Source organism: Patella vulgata, chromosome 1 (genome assembly GCF_932274485.2).
Source record: "Patella vulgata chromosome 1, xgPatVulg1.2, whole genome shotgun sequence".
NCBI classification, from domain to species: domain Eukaryota; kingdom Metazoa; phylum Mollusca; class Gastropoda; family Patellidae; genus Patella; species Patella vulgata.
In genome coordinates, this window is record NC_065879.2 from 63,208,406 (window position 1) to 63,226,561 (window position 18,156).

The 18,156-nt window shown below is 35.7% G+C and overlaps 1 protein-coding gene across 5 annotated transcripts in view; it reads left to right on the plus strand.

The window, feature by feature from the left end:
* LOC126813891 (enoyl-CoA hydratase EchA19) overlaps positions 1-18,156 on the plus strand; it is a 178,036-nt gene that overhangs the window by 15,069 nt on the left and 144,811 nt on the right. Inside the window, exons 4-7 of one of the 5 annotated variants that reach the window (XM_050539181.2) lie at positions 2,670-2,814; positions 3,435-3,584; positions 3,855-4,028; positions 11,301-13,958. In XM_050539181.2, coding sequence (XP_050395138.1) covers positions 2,670-2,814; positions 3,435-3,584; positions 3,855-4,028; positions 11,301-11,356 — 525 coding nt within the window. In that variant the 3' untranslated portion in view covers positions 11,357-13,958. Of the gene's footprint in view, positions 1-2,669; positions 2,815-3,434; positions 3,585-3,854; positions 4,029-4,997; positions 6,798-11,300; positions 13,965-18,156 lie in introns of those variants that run through there. The other 4 variants (XM_050539183.2, XM_056102360.1, XM_056102242.1 and 1 more) reach the window with 4 other exon arrangements.

The window sequence follows — 18,156 nt, forward strand, 5'->3', positions numbered from 1 at the left end:
CAGAGCGAAATCAATAATTGTATTTTAGGTCTTTGAAGCTGGATAATTAAAAATATACTGTTCATGTTTTTATATAATAAATGATATATTGGATATATTTCATGAAATTTTATGTAACTGGCACTCCGGTTGAATGTATAAAAATTGCAGAAGCAGTATGTAAATGGCCAATTAAATTCCATTGAAACATGAAATAGACACAATTTATTTTTATATAATGACATGCCAAGCGAGGGGATGCAAACAACTTTATTAAGAATGATAATTAGATTTTCATATTCCAGGTGACCGGCCATGTAAAGGGCCAATCTCAATTATATTTTGGAGAATAAAACTGCTTAATTTTGTGTTAAAAGCCCTTAAAATCCCCTACCTTTGGCCGAGCAACTAACTCAATATATGTGATACGTTTTCAAAGAACTTAAAACTGTCAGTCTTCATCTGGGAACGAGACTGGTGTCCCATGCAGTATTATACGGTGTCTAGATAAAACCAGACTTTTATTTTATAAAAATAATGTGTAGGTGAAATGTACCTTTCTTTATCAAGTACAGCACGTGGGTCATGCATGCACTGTATAGATCTCTAAAGGAACAGCAATAGAATATCAGGTCACCCAAAGAAAAAATTGATTCAAACCCTTAAAAGGGTTACATATCCGGATAAGCGGTTTTGACATCAACGTCAAAACGACTCAATATTGCGAACTGAAATTTTGAGAGAAGGTAAATACACCATTCCTTGAATTTCTTACGTACACGTTTGTATCAAAGACTCTGTTAATAGTATTAAAATCTGGGATGTTCCCTTGAAATAGAAATATTGCAAGTTTACACAACATTGACAAATAATGATAAATTCGGATGTTAATCCAAGAGAATTTTCTATTGTAGTGAAGACAATTACACCTCCTCACCTCCCCATTGTGAACTTAACTAGGTCGCTTGTGGAAAATGTGATGGATAACAACTACTGAAATTCACGGTCCCAATACTAAAAAATTCTACAATACAAAAAATTTCATACTTTAATTTACTTTGTGAACTCAACTAGGTCGCTTCTGGGAAATGTGACGGATAACAACTACTGAAATTCACTGTCCCAATACTAAAAAATTCTACAATACAAAACATGTGACGGATAACAACCACTGAAATTGAGTGTCCCAATACTAAACATTTATACAATACCAAAGATTTCTTACTCTAATTTACTTGGATGTCTTTTTATACAGACCCACTTTTTCTCCCTGCTTACACCATACTCATGATCCCTTTGAACCCCAGGTTTGGAAACACGGTTCTGGTCCCGTTTGTCAATGATAAACAAAAACTCTTTAACCAATGATTATATGAATCAGTGATTTAAATGTCTGATTTACAATCAAATTTTAAAACTTAATTTTAATCGTTGACGAAGAGAAATTCTAGTCTTTGATTAGCTAATCTGACTTTTGAGAATGCCAAACTTAGTCAACTATTAATCTCTAATGAGCCAGTTCCTGATTAGACCTAATCACAGATTATTTTAGACACAGTTTGAAAATATGGGCCTAAGTTGCTTAAATATAGGGATTTAGTGAAGTGGAACAAATTTATATAATGTTTAAATAGGCACACCATGGGATTAAAGTCATAAACACTTAACCTCAAAATATAATATTAAATATAAAAGAATATAAATTAGTCAAGTTATTTCTTTAAAATATACATTCACTGCAAGTGGAAATGAATAATAGCACCATAAAAATCTGGATAAAACGTGAAAATAGCTCAACAATTTTATGTAACCAACTGGTTACGCAATGGACATTTGGCGCAACCAAAGAAAATGTTTACGCAGGAAAAAAAACCTGCAGCCATAATTTTTCTGGTTACACCAAAATTTGAAATTTCATGGCCTGTTATACGATTTAAAAAAACGTGGGAATGTATCACCGTTACACCATAGTGATGGTTGAGTTCAAATTCTGTGAAAATCGGACCAAAACTGACGGACAAAATGGCCACCCCTTGTATAACGCAAATGGTGTAAATATGTTGTATATCAAGGTTGTGGACCCTCTAGAGGCCACAATTTTTGTCCGATTATGATGCAACCTTAAATTTATGCTTATATCACAAAGATCTTGGTCCTTTCGATATTGGCGCATATCGGATCGTAGCTTCCTGAATTATGGCCCTTGATTGTATGAAAAATCTCGTTTTAAGCTTGTGGTCCCTCTAGCGGTAACAATTTTAATCCAATTTAAAAAAACATTTGAATATATCACCGTTACACTTGAATGATGGTTGAATTCGAATTTCATGAAAATCAGACGAAAACTGACAGACAAAATGGCCGTCCCTCTACGCAAATAGTGTAAACATCTGGTATATCAAGGTTGTGGACCCTCTAGAGGTCACAACTTTGATCTGATTTTAATGAAACTTGAACTGCATGTTTTTAACCCAAAGATCTTGGTTCCTGTCAATATTCACACATATCTGATCTTACCTTCCTGAAATATGGCCCTTGATGTTAGGAAAAATAGCTTTTTGTTTAGTTTGTTCTCTATCGATCTCTTGCAAAATGTGGGCGTATCCTGCCTGGCAGCCGCTGGTTTTGTTATAGTCCAGGGTCCAAGTAGAATGATGTTTAGTAAACCTGTTATTGTTGTTATATTCCAGGGTCCAAGTAGAATGATGTTTAGTAAACCTGTTATTGGAGCTATAAGTGGTTATGCTGTAGCAGGTGGAATGGAACTAGCTCTGTTATGTGATCTAAGAGTTGTAGAAGAATCAGCTATTATGGGGATATTCTGCAGAAGATTTGGTTAGTACTCTAGGATTTGCTAACTTCTTTGCACTGGCAATGTTGGAGTAGCTGACTACAGGTCCGAGGTGCTTATATAGCATTCCTTGATAGTGTATGTGAGCTCAGAATTTTCATACTAGCATTGCTATGCTTGGCAGAGGTGAGACTCCCTTGAAACCAAAGGTATTCAATGACTCCTGTAACTTCAGTAGCCCAGATCTGCCAATGCACTGTGAAACACAAGTAAAACGCTAAGACTAAACCCTTTGTGAGTCAGCAGTAATTGGATTGATGAGACTTTAAAACTCCTATTCCTTAGAATTTAAACAGAATTTCCCTTGTTTATGCAATATATATTATGACTATATCTCTAATACAGGGATTGAGCAGCCCTGTGATTTTCTATTAAAATACATCACTTAAAAAAAAATTATTTCATTTCCATGTTATAAAAGCTTATAGGAGGACAAAACTCTTGGTAAAAAACTGCTGCTTCTGTTTTCTCCCAATAAACATATTTTAATCAGTCTTTGGAATGATATGATTTTTATCCAAACATTTTGATGTATATATCCTTTGGTGACGGTAATTTAATGGCCCAATATATATGATTTTTTTTATCTAATCTTCGATTGAAGGAGTACCCCTGGTAGATGGAGGGACAGTACGTCTGCCTGCGCTGATCGGTTTATCTCGAGCTTTAGATCTTATTCTAACAGGGCGACCAATCAACGCTAAGGAGGCTTTACAGTTTGGATTGGCAAATCGTGTTGTTCCAGATGGCACTGGTAAGGTTAGATAACTGCTTATTTTGGGTGTATTTGTATGACATACAACTTTTATTTTTGTTATCATATATTTTCTCATTACATATACATACCAAGATTAAAGTTTCATTTTTGAATGGTGGTCTAACTCACCTAATTATTAAAAACCCAAGGTTTTTTTTACATTAGAGTTCTTTAAACCCTAGCATTGCACAGGTGACTGTGATAAATAAAATATCATGTTGACTTGATGTAGAAAAATAAAAGGATTGTTTGTATGTTTATTTTTAGGACTGAGCAACGCTATAGAACTAGCAAATGAAATTGCAGCCTTTCCACAGAGATGTATGAAAGCTGATCGTAGGTCTGCATACAACTCAACATTTGATGCTGAAACAATGATGGATGGTCTACAGTATGAGTTTGTTAATGGGATGAAAGTAGTTCAAGATGAAGCCGTTCCAGGTAGGCCTCATTTTCTCAAAATAACATTTATTTGACATCCAGCCATGTATTGTATTTTCTTGAAATGTCTGTACCCTCACGTTGAACATATCCTTATCAATATCGTCCCTCGCCCTTTCTTGTCTCTACTTTTGAAGGAAATAAAACCTTTTTTTATACGCCAACATTTTCATGTGGAGGTATATTGTTACCTTCGTCCGTCCGACCGTTATTTGCATTTGTTTGTGGACACTCTACAGGTCACATTGTTAACCTAATTTTGCCGAAACTTGAAATATAGGTTTATGTCTCAAAGATCTCAGTTCCTGTCTATATTGGCATGTATTGGACTTTAACTTCATAGATTATGGCCCCTGATTGTACAAAAAATCATGTTTTTAGCTTGTGAACACCTGTTATCCGATTTTGATGAAACTTAAGATATGTTTATATCCCAAAGATCTTGGTTTCTTTTGATATTCAGGCATATTGGACTGTAACTTCCTGGATTATGGCCCCTGATTGTAAGAAAAATCACGTTTTTAGCTTGTGCACCTTCTAGAAGTTTCAATTTTTATCCGATTTTGATGGAACTTAAAATATTTTTTTATATCCCAAAGATCTTGGTTTCTTTTGATATTGTCGCTTGTCGGACGGTAACAACATGGATTGTTCTCTGTCCATTTCTTGCAAAATGTGGACGTATCTTGCATGGCAACCGCTTGTTAATTTAGGTGAAAATAGAATATTGAATTGGGTTCATCTGATTTGGTACTTTCTATGAGTAATTGGACAGGCTCTACCAATAAATTTTATGTTTTAAAATATATTCCGATGTCAGCTTGTTTACTATTTTATATGTTTTGTTTAAAACAAATCAATACATCAAATTTGATTAAATCAGCACTTTTATTTTTTACCCAAATCAAAGAGGTCTAGTCATTGTAAATTCATAGTGTTATGTTCTGAATAGATTCTATTTGTTTTTAGGTGCCCAAAGATTTAAAGATGGAGTTGGAAGACATGGAAGCTTCACTAAGAAATAGAAATAATCCCCCCAATAGTATACTATTCAAAAAAAGTAGGGGATATTTGATTTTGGGGGCATAATACTAAAATATGCAAATGACTACGAAAAAAGTCACTATAGAACCTAACAGAAGAAACATTTCCAGTTACATGTGACGCCCAAACGCACCAATAGCTACCGCATGGAATGCAGGTGATGCTTGGGATCATCATGGGGGTCCAACCCAAGATTTGCACGACTCTGACTTTGAATGTTACAGTCATTGTGGCATTGAATTCCAGGGGGAAACATCAGTTTAATTGTTTTAGTGACCAGAAAACAAATTTTGATATGCGTCGGCTTACCAAAAATGAAAGGTTACGTGCCCTTGGCATGCTACAGATCGGCACAACACAGGCGGTTGTGGCGCAGACGATGAATGTTTCTCAGTCTGTCATAAGCAGGCTATGGTCCAGATACCGTGATACACAATCTGTACAGGACAGACCACGCTCAGGTCGACCAAGGGCGACAACTCAAGCCCAGGATCGATTTATCCGTACCTTGGCCTTGAGAAATCGTGTCATCACAGCAAATCAGATCAGCGCTCGTCTTCAAACAGACACTGGTGTGAGAGTGAGTGGCCAGACGATTCGGAATCGACTGCATAGGGGTCACCTTCGCGCCCGACGTCCTCGCGTGATCCCTTGTTTGAGAGATCATCACATTCAGGCAAGACGTCGTTGGTGTAGGGATCGTCAACACTGGGATAATCGACGCTGGAGCAATGTGATGTTTTCAGATGAGTCAAGGTTCACTGTTAATTTTTTGGACAGACGTAGGAGGGTGTGGCGTCGTCGAAACGAGCGCTTCCAAGACGTTAACGTCATCAGACATGATCGATTTGGGGGTGGTTCTGTTATGGTGTGGGGAGGCATCACTGTTGCTGGAAGAACGGCTTTACATGTTGTTGCAGGGCGTGTTACAGGCCAGTACTACCAGGACAACATCTTGGCAGTCCATGTTGTGCCGTTCGCACGACGTCATGGCCGCCGTTTCATCTTCCAGGATGACAACGCAAGATGTCACAGGGCCAGGATCGTTACAGGTTACCTCCAACAACAGAACATCACCACATTACCTTGGCCAGCACTGAGTCCCGACCTCTCCCCCATCGAGCATGTCTGGGATATGCTTGGACAGAGGTTACGTCAACGTCAACAACGTCCTGCCAATGTCCAAGAACTTGCTGCTGCGTTGCAACAGGAATGGGACAATCTGGACCAAAATGACCTCAGACGTCTCATTAGGAGTATGCCACGTCGGATCAATGCTTGTTTGGCAAACAGAGGAGGATTTACCCTTTACTGACTTGGTTGTGATGCTGTGGTAACTTTGCTGTTTGACCCCGGGTATCATTTTACCCTTATAATGGTCAGTCTGTGCCTTACTTAGTCTAACGATCATTTGGAATAAATCGATGAATGTGAACTTCATTTCATTTTGTCATTTGTTTCTTCGTCAGTTTCATTAGGTGACTTTAATAACACTTAAAAATCAAATATCCCCTACTTTTTTTGAATAGTATATTTTATCTTACAATTATTCTTATTGGTCAGACCCAATGATCTTCAGTGGTACAATTCTTCGTATTTGTCTGACCCAATGAGCCTTACAAGTCTTCTTAATGGTGAAAAATAACCCAATGATCTTCAGTGATAAAGTCTATTTAATGATGAAAAAAACTGTGATGTTCTTCAAGTTCACAATTCTTGTCATCGGTAAGAATTAAAATCTTCCAATTATTGAGAAGAAAACCAATGGTACAAGTCTTCCAACAATTCCTTGAATATTCCTTGATATGGTAATACTTTCACATGGAAAACTAATATTTATTTTTACAACGCTAACAGTACAGCGGCTCTGTAAGGCCAGCAAATGAAATTTGTGATTGGCTGGTTCGTACAGCTCTGATCTAATTATGGTTAGAGAATATTAATCTTGATATGTCAGGTCACAATATTGCTAATCGAAATTTAACTTGTGCTCACAAATCAAAATATATTGGAAGTGTATTCAAAGCTTTTTGCTTGTCAAGCAGCCACAGGATTTCTTTCTTTACCTTTTGATTAATCTATGTATGTTATAATTTGAAATAGCCAAAGTTAAATACAATTTTATGATCTGGAAAAATGTTAGTTTCGAGAAATCCAGACCAAATTTTCTGCAATATTAATCTGGAAAAAAAAAAGGGGACCAACAGTGTTAACTGGCTCCACTCGTCTTAAAGAGCACATTAAATGACCAATATAAATAGTATGTACTTTAGGCTAGTGTTACTATACAATTTATTACAATTTAATTCAAATCCATTCATAATCAAATGAGACATCTTCTTTCAAAGTCACAAATATGGAACTGCCCTGAAACCAATTATGCCAATTATCTAAAACACTCAAATTTGTTATATATGAAATTGGCGAGACAGCGCAGTATTCCATGTAAAACGAGTGGTTTAACTTTAGTTCATATTTAGAATTTGTCATGAATATGCCATAAATCTGCCCTTTCTGAGTTAGTCCCCTAAACATAGTTTTAGGGGGTTGTAAATCATTAACACCGATGTGCAAAGGATTATTGTTGATCACTGTCTGCAACTGTGCCCTCCAACAAGTACACATTATAGTAGACTCTTTATAAAATGGGTGTAATCAATCACTGAACCCCAGCTTGTAACTAGAAAATTGAATAATTAATTCAAAGCTGTGCTATAACTGAAACTATTGTAGGAATTATAATGATGATTTTGTTAAAACTTTGTATCATGTAAATCTTTTTATTAAAAGTTTACTTGTGAGACAGTGCAAACTAAATGCATACAAAGCTTCACGAGAGACAGATATTATAAACCCTCTGATAATCTCTCTGGTGCATGTGCAAAATGTGCCACATTGGATGATTAGAAGTGGTGCATTGCATCCTTTATTTTTAGCAAATGTTATCTTCTTTTACTTTAATTTGTTTTCAGTTAAAAATATGCTTAAACATACATTATGCAAGAGATAAATCTGCCTATTGTAGGTCTTTCTTTAGGCCTGAAATGTTATATAAACTATTAATTAGACATTAATTAACGTATCCAGACCATAATCAACTCTTGATGTCAACGCTAGCCTGCGATAATTGTTGGATTATGATCCAATTTGCTGTATAACTTTCCTTCTCGATTTAACGATTAAGTAGATAATCGAGACTATGATTTTTGTCGTACTGACTGTAGTAATGATGACCGAGGTTATGCCAAACTTTCGATCGCTTATTCCTCGGTTTATAGTGGATCAATTTGACTGAAATTCTCAGCAAATTGCCTTTACATTATCTAGTTTTTAACTATTATAGTGAGAACTGCCAATTCGTTATCTAATCTCCCATAATGTATCTTTAATGAATCAAATTAGGAAACCTTTGAATTGCGTCCTACCAAATATAGTATTGAATGGGTTGATCAGTATTCTACTTCCACATTTATTGAATGATGCTTGTCACAATTTGCTCTAATAAAGTTAATTTGCACAAAAATCAATTGTATCTCAAAATTGACCCTGTGGACCAAATATTTTACATGTAAACAGGTACTGATTTCACAAAACAAAGAAACTAGTAATTAAAAAAATTTAATTTCAAATTTAACTTTGATTTTTTTTACCTATTTCCAGAGATCGCATAAAAAAGTTCTAAACATCCAACATATTTTGATTGTTATATTGTATGGAATACAATTACTGTTTATTAGTTTTACTGTTTAACAGTTTTAGTTTAAGAATTGGGTCACCTTCAGGGTTATTGTTGTTTATTTATATCTAAATAAGGTGGCATCATTTTTATAATACAATCATTTGGTTGTTAAATTCAGATTAGAGATATCCAGTGGAATGGTCCCTCTGTAAATAAAAAAAACAGTAATTGTATTACATAGAAATGTATCCTGGGTATTATTGCCTGATCAATTACTAAATTCCATCCAAACAATTTTAATTGATGTTAATGAAATTTGTTATTGTTTTGTTTTGAAATAAAACTGCCAATTACACTATTATATAATATCGTATTTGTTTTTTTATACGCCCACATTTTCATGTGGACGTATTATGCCGTCGCCCCTGTCCGTCCGGGTGTCTGAAATATAGGTGTATCCCCAAAAGATCTCGGCTGCTTTCGATATTGACATGTATCGGATTGAATCTTCATGGATTATGGCCCCTGTTTGTACGAAAAATCACGTTTTTAGCTTGTGGACCCTATAGAGGTCACAATTTTGATCCGATTTTGTTGAAACTGGAAATGTAACTTTATAACCCAAAGATCTCAGTTCCTTTCAATATTCGCGCATATCGGACAGTAACTTCCTGAATTATGGCCCCTGATTGTACGAAAAATCACGTTTTTAGCTTGTGGACCCTATAGAAGTCATAATTTTTATCCGATTTAATAAAACGTTCTATTATATCACCGAATTTCGTGAAAATCGGCCCAAAATTGACAGACAAAATGGCCGCCGTTCGTTCACAAATAGCGTAAGAATATGGTATATCAAGGTTGTGGACCCTATAGGGGTCACAATTTTTATCCGATTTTGTTGAAACTTGAAATATAAGTTTATAAAGATCTTGGTTCCTTTCGATATTCGCACATATCGGACTGTAACTTCCTGAATTATGGCCCCTGATTGTACAAAAAATTGCGTTTTTAGCTTGTGGATCCTATAGAGGTCATAATTTTTATCCGATTTAAAAAAACGTATTATTATATCACCGTTACACACTGAGGACGACTGAGTTCGAATTTCGTGAAAATCGGCCCAAAATTGACAGACAAATTGGCTGCCGTTCATTCAGTTCCTTTCGATATTTGCGCATATCGAATTGTAATTTCCTGAATTATGGCCCTTGATTGTAGGAAAAATCACTTTCTTGTTAGCTTGTTCTCTATCCATCTCTCGAAAATGTGGGCGTATCCTGGCTGGCAGCCGCTGGTTTTATTTTGGTGTGGAGAGGAGGGGGGCGGGTATAACTGTTCATGGCACAACCCTGTATTTTTATACGCCCACATTTTCATGTGGACGTATTATGCCGTCGCCCCTGTCCGTCCGTCCGTCCACAATTGTTTGTGGACTCTCTACAGGTCACAATTCTTATCCGATTTTGACGAAACTTGAAATATAGGTTTATCCCCAAAAGATCTTGGCTGCTTTCGATATTGACATGTATTATGCCGTCGCCCCTATCCGTCCGTCCGTCCACAATTGTTTGTGGACTCTCTACAGGTCACAATTCTTATCCGATTTTGACGAAACTTGATTTTTTGGACAGACGTAGGAGGGTGTGGCGTCGTCGAAACGAGCGCTTCCAAGACGTTAACGTCATCAGACATGATCGATTTGGGGGTGGTTCTGTTATGGTGTGGGGAGGCATCACTGTTGCTGGAAGAACGGCTTTACATGTTGTTGCAGGGCATGTTACAGGCCAGTACTACCGGGACAACATCTTGGCAGTCCATCTTGTGCCGTTCGCACGACGTCATGGCTGCCGTTTCATCTTCCAGGATGACAACGCAAGATGTCACAGGGCCAGGATCGTTACAGGTTACTCCAACAACAGAACATCACCACATTACCTTGGCCAGCACTGAGTCCCGACCTCTCCCCCATCGAGCATGTCTGGGACATGCTTGGACAGAGGTTACGTCAACGTCAACAACGTCCTGCCAATGTCCAAGAACTTGCTGCTGCGTTGCAACAGGAATGGGACAATCTGGACCAAAATGACCTTAGACGTCTCATTAGGAGTATGCCACGTCGGATCAATGCTTGTTTGGCAAACAGAGGAGGATTTACCCGTTACTGACTTGGTTGTGATGCTGTGGTAACTTTGCTGTTTGACCCCGGGTATCATTTTACCCTTATAATGGTCAGTCTGTGCCTTACTTAGTCTAACGATCATTTGGAATAAATCGATGAATGTGAACTTCATTTCATTTTGTCATTTGTTTCTTCGTCAGTTTCATTAGGTGACTTTAATAACACTTAAAAATCAAATATCCCCTACTTTTTTTGAATAGTATATATTCCGATGTCAGCTTGTTTACTATTTTATATGTTTAGTTTAAAACAAATCAATACATCAAATTTGATTAAATCAGCACTTTTATTTTTTACCCAAATCAAAGAGGTCTAGTCATTGTAAATTCATAGTGTTATGTTCTGAATAGATTCTGTTTGTTTTTAGGTGCCCAAAGATTTAAAGATGGAGTTGGAAGACATGGAAGCTTTACTAAGAAATAGAAATAATCCCCCCAATAGTATTTTATCTTACAATTATTCTTATTGGTCAGACCCAATGATCTTCAGTGGTACAATTCTTCGTATTTGTCTGACCCAATGAGCCTTACAAGTCTTCTTAATGGTGAAAAATAACCCAATGATCTTCAGTGATAAAGTCTTTTTAATGATGAAAAAAACTGTGATGATCTTCAAGTTCACAATTCTTTTCATCGGTAAGAATTAAAATCTTCCAATTATTGAGAAGAAAACCAATGGTACAAGTCTTCCAACAATTCCTTGAATATTCCTTGATATGGTAATACTTTCACATGGAAAACTAATATTTATTTTTACAACGCTAACAGTACAGCGGCTCTGTAAGGCCAGCAAATGAAATTTGTGATTGGCTGGTTCTACAGCTCTGATCTAATTATGGTTAGAGAATATTAATCTTGTTATGTCAGGTCACAATGTTGCTAATCGAAATTTAACTTGTGCTCACAAATCAAAATATATTGGAAGTGTATTCAAAGCTTTTTGCTTGTCAAGCAGCCACAGGATTTCTTTCTTTGCCTTTTGATTAATCTATGTATGTTATAATTTGAAATAGCCAAAGTTAAATACAATTTTATGATCTGGAAAAATGTTAGTTTCGAGAACTCCAGACCAAATTGTCTGCAATATTAATCTGGAAAAAAAAAGGGGACCAACAGTGCTAACTGACTCCACTCGTCTTAAAGAGCACATTAAATGACCAATATAAATAGTATGTACTTTAGGCTAGTGTTACTATACAATTTATTACAATTTAATTCAAATCCATTCATAATCAAATGAGACATCTTCTTCCAAAGTCACAAATATGGAACTGCCCTGAAACCAATTATGCCAATTATCTAAAACACTCAAATTTGTTATATATGAAATTGGCGAGACAGCGCAGTATTCCATGTAAAACGAGTGGTTTAACTTTAGTTCATATTTAGAATTTGTCATGAATATGCCATAAATCTGCCCTTTCTGAGTTAGTCCCCTACACATAGTTTTAGGGGGTTGTAAATCATTAACACCGATGTGCAAAGGATTATTGTTGATCACTGTCTGCAACTGTGCCCTCCAACAAATACACATTATAGTAGACTCTTTATAAAATGGGTGTTATCAATCACTGAACCCCATCGCTCTATTGTCTTGCCACCTTTCTTGCTTGTAACTAGAAAATTGAATAATTAATTCAAAGCTGTGCTATAACTGAAACTATTGTAGGAATTATAATGATGATTTTGTTAAAACTTTGTATCATGTAAATCTTTTTATTAAAAGTTTACTTGTGAGACAGTGCAAACTAAATGCATACAAAGCTTCACGAGAGACAGATATTATAAACCCTCTGATAATCTCTCTGGTGCATGTGCAAAATGTGCCACATTGGATGATTAGAAGTGGTGCATTGCATCCTTTATTTTTAGCAAATGTTATCTTCTTTTACTTTAATTTGTTTTCAGTTAAAAATATGCTTAAACATACATTATGCAAGAGATAAATCTGCCTATTGTAGGTCTTTCTTTAGGCCTGAAATGTTATATAAACTATTAATTAGACATTAATTAACGTATCCAGACCATAATCAACTCTTGATGTCAACGCTAGCCTGCGATAATTGTTGGATTATGATCCAATTTGCTGTATAACTTTCCTTCTCGATTTAACGATTAAGTAGATAATCGAGACTATGATTTTTGTCGTACTGACTGTAGTAATGATGACTGAGGTTATACCGAACTTTCGATCGCTTATTCCTCGGTTTATAGTGGATCAATTTGACTGAAATTATCAGCAAATTGCCTTTACATTATCTAGTTTTTAACTATTATAGTGAGAACTGCCAACTTGTTATCTAATCTCCCATAATGTATCTTTAATGAATCAAATTAGGAAACCTTTGAATTGCGTCCTACCAAATATAGTATTGAATGGGTTGATCAGTATTCTACTTCCACATTTATTGGATGATGCTTGTCACAATTTGCTCTAATAAAGTTAATTTGCACAAAAATCAATTATATCTCAAAATTGACCCTGTGGACCAAATATTTTACATGTAAACAGGTACTGATTTCACAAAACAAAGAAACTAGTAATTAAAAAAATTTAATTTCAAATTTAACTTTGATTTTTTTTACCTATTTCCAGAGATCGCATAAAAAAGTTCTAAACATCCAACATATTTTGATTGTTATATTGTATGGAATACAATTACTGTTTATTAGTTTTACTGTTTAACAGTTTTAGTTTAAGAATTGGGTCACCTTCAGGGTTATTGTTGTTTATTTATATGTAAATAAGGTGGTATCATTTTTATAAGACATCATTTCGTTGTTAAATTCAGATTAGAGATATCCAGTGGAATGGTTGCTCTGTTAATAAAAAACCAGTAATTATATTACATAGAAATGTATCCTGAGTATAACCTGATCCATTACTAAATTCCATCCAAACAATTTTAATTGATGTTAATGAAATTTGTTATTGTTTTTGTTTTGAAATAAAGCTGCCAAATGCCAATTAGTTATTAACTATTATATAATATCGTGTGTTTTTTTTTATTTTGGTGTGGGGAGGAGGGGGGGGGGGTATAACTGTTCATGGCACAACCCTGTATTTTTCTAATTTCATGCCATTTTAATATGCATAATAAACGAACATATTGTTAAATGTGAGAGAAAAAAATTACACAATACATTTGTATATTCGACTCTGCCTTGTTTTCTTATTTCCTTGAAAAGATCACACTAGAAACATTTCCAAGGTGTGAACAGTGGTATTTTGTTTAGGGAGAGGGGGGTGGATCATTAGCATTTTTCCATGGGTTAACCATACAGAGGTCCTAACCCGACCCACATTTCATATTCGCCACTGAAATAGGTACGTCTTTGGTTAAACTGTGCTGTGGTTCCCCGTAATGAAATTCGGTATTATTAGTCCGGTGGCTGAAGGGGGTGAATTTATGAGACCAAGATTTTCTCTACCATATATTAATATAAAACAAAAATTTCTAGGACTGTCAATCTCTAAAGAAGTGTATATGATGCCCCTGGACAACTGTTTTGATTTTTGGGGAGGTGGGATGGGGTAGCATGTGTGCGTGTATGGAAGGAGGGGTGGGGTGGGTAGAAATTGGCGGGAAATGAGTTCACGTTGATTTAAATGATGATTTTCTTAGAGCTTGGTAAAAGCATTACTTTTGAATATCGCTGGGGGGCGGGGGGAGACCATGTAATTTTGGGGACATAAACCACTTGGCTCTAAATTGACCTGAAAAGTGTTTTCTCGTTAGCTTTTTTGTTCAATCTGATTAAAACAGAGATGCTATATATCGTTCCGTTTTCTATAGTTCAAAATTTCGTTTTACTTGTCTTCACAACACTAGGATCTGGAAGAGTTGTTATAAAACAGGCAGTCTAGTTGATGTGAGGTATTAGCCAATGAAACGGTCTGTTAAGGCGAGTTCTTGGCGTGCTCTGCACGGAACTGTGGGTAAACCCCTAGAAACGTCAACGCTGATTGATTAATCAATGTCTGACGTCATAGGTAAAAAGCCGCTCGTATGACCCCTGACACGACCTCCCAGTACAACTTTTCAGATCTTCATGTAGTGTAGGCCATCGAAAGTATAAATAAAACGAAACGAAATATACATCTGTATTTTAATCAGATTGCTTTTTCGTTCAGTACCAATTTCGTCATTCCGAATAATAATATTAAATTATAATGGTACTTTTCAAGGGGTCTGGAAATGTACATACCCCCCCCCCCCCCCCACAGTAAATTCGATACATGTTTAGATATTAGTTTATTAGTTTATTCTTAGTCTTCATCAGAAGATTCAAAATCAAAGTTCATAACATGAGCTTGATAGATATCTTCTTGATGACTAATCAAAAGCTCGCATTATATCCTTGGAATATGCTTCTGATACCCACTCACATTGAAAATCTTCATTCTAGCCCTGTATTGCAAGATCATTGGTTTTGCAGCCTGTCTCCATATTGTTGCAACATAATTGTTGCGTTTAATGTGCAGCAAAAGATTACTCGGGCAAGATGATAATAAAGAAAGAAAGGTTTGTTATTTTTCATAACAATTAAAATTCCTCCAAAAATCTTTCTTCTAGCGTCATCTACTGATGTAAGTCGCATTTCGCCGAACTAGTCCTGGATCTGACTATGGTTCTGAAGGAAAGTTTGAGTAGTGAGAATTTTTTTGAAGAAATGTTTAAAGGGTGCCGAAGTCAATATTTTGAACTTGGGTGGACACTCACCACGCTGACGTTATCTCAATTGTATCCTACCTGCTCTAGTTTTCTGTCTATTTCTATGAAATAAAGGTCAGAATGAAGCTGTTTGGACTTGGGTGGACACTCACCACGTGGTAGGTTATTTTCTATGACGTCATCAAAGATGACCGCCGACGTTATTTCAATTTTATCCTACTTGCTATAGTTTTCTGTCAATGTCTATAAAATAAAGATCAGAATGAAGCTGTCTGTGCGAACTAAAGTGAAAAGTATATTTATTATTAATCTGTTATCAAATTTTTAACGAAAACTCATACCCAATTCAATGTGGCGGTCTTCAACAAGTTTCTGAGAGCGTTATCTCGTTATCTATGGTGGCTGATTAGTATCATGTCGTGGTGTCGCCCTTCATAAGATGACATCACGACATTTTAACCCGATACTACGACAACCCGAAATCACAACATTTTAACCCGACAATACGACATTTTCACTCGATACCACGACATTGAAAATGTCATATTGCCGGGTTAAAATGTTGTATTGTCGGGTTAAAATGTTGTAATGTCGGGTTGTCGTAGTGTCGGGTGTTCCTCTCAATATGATTATGTTCCCCGGGATTTTGCAGCATGGTTTTTCCATGTCGGTAGTGCAGGACAATATAGCCGATATCACGACAACTCGACACCACAACAATACTATCTTTTGGTTCCCCTGGATTTTGCAGCGCAGTATCTCCATGTCGGTAGGGGGGCCTAATGCAAGACAATATGGTCGATAACCCAACATCACGACAACCCGACACCACGACAACATTTTAACCTGACAATACAACATTTTTACGCGACATTACGACATTTTTAATGTGATGGTGTCGGGTGAAAATGTAGAATTATCGGGTTCGAAATGTCGTGATGTCGGGTTAAAATGTCGTGATGTCGGGTTGTCGCCTTATGAAGGGCGACATCACGACATGATACCAATCAGCCACCATAGTTATCAGTGTGTTAAGTGGTGGGAGAAGAACTCTTTTTTTTTTAAATTCTTCAAACACAAATAGTGATAGAGGCGAAATGTGCTGAAATAACGAATTGGACAAAAAAAAAAACCCTCAAAAATGCCAGCTATTTCGTAAGGTGACTTTTAGCTATAAGGTTTTCGATATCTCTGAGTTTAAAGATGGCAACCAAAATGGAATCTAACATGGCGGATTTTAAGTTAGGCCTAATCGTCATCTATTGCATGTCATCTATATGGTTCCCAGTGTCGCTGGGTTTAATAATTCTTATCTCAAAAATAAAATTTAAGAATTCATGATGGCAGAAATGCAAAATGGCCACCATAATGAAATCCCAAACGTCAGAATTTTAATTAATCGTCATTAATTTTTTTTACTTCCATTAGATATGATTTGTAATATGTCTTATAGCCTATAGGCTAAGGGGTTTGAGTTGCAGAGTTCAATTTATATCCCAAAACTAATTATGAATAGCCCACAGATGGGGTAAATTTAAAACGACAATGAAAATAGTTTCCAATATGGCGATTTTTGTTCTTAACAAAACACAACACAAGGTATATATGGATATAACTACTTCTCTATTATGTGTTTTGTTATGAATAGTTAACCGTGCAACTAGATGTCATTTAAAGAATTGAATTTTGTTCTTTAGGATATTCCTTCAAAAATAAAGTTTTCAGAGTTACTGAATACAATATGGGGTTCAAAAATTAATTTCCGATAAGATTGTCTGTAATTCAATTCACAAGTTCTTGTGATTGCCACAACAATACTGTTTTTCATCAGCAATGGACACTAGACAAAAAATAGGCAGAAAAGCAATTCATCAAAAACGAACATTAACTAGTTTCGGGACCCCTGAAACTACCATACTCCTGTTCAGCTCATCCCTAAAAAGGGAGGGGAAAGATAGGATGTTAAAACGTGTTGCAAATTTCTGCATTACTTATTAATCATCAGTAGAAATACGCAATATAAAATGATAAATCATATATTATTTTACAGGTACAAAATAGAAAAAAAAGGTGTTTCCGTTTTATACAAGAAACAATTTGTTGTCATTTCATGCAGAAAGATATGCTGTTAAAACGTGTTGCAAATTTTTGTATTACATGGTAGGCCTTAAATTATCATATAAATTAACACTTGGTATTTTTATCGAATATTTTACAGCAACAAGAACGTTTCCGTTTATTTGAAAATTCCAATAAACAATTTTTTTTTAGTTCGAGTGGAAAGTGCTACAGATGGTAGATAATATTTAAATGTTGTTTAAATGCGTATTTTCATAAACTTTTTATGCAGATAGATGTTTATATGAAAGGTCCACTTGGATATAAAGTACGATTTTGTGTGAAATAGGCGTCCTGGATACAATGCAACATAGGAGGCTTATGAAATTTTACAGTCTAGTAGTTTATTCATCCCTTGATTTTGTGAAATAAAGAACATTTTGCCACTAAAGCTGGTTTGAATACTGTTTGATGCAGAGTGAACAAACCC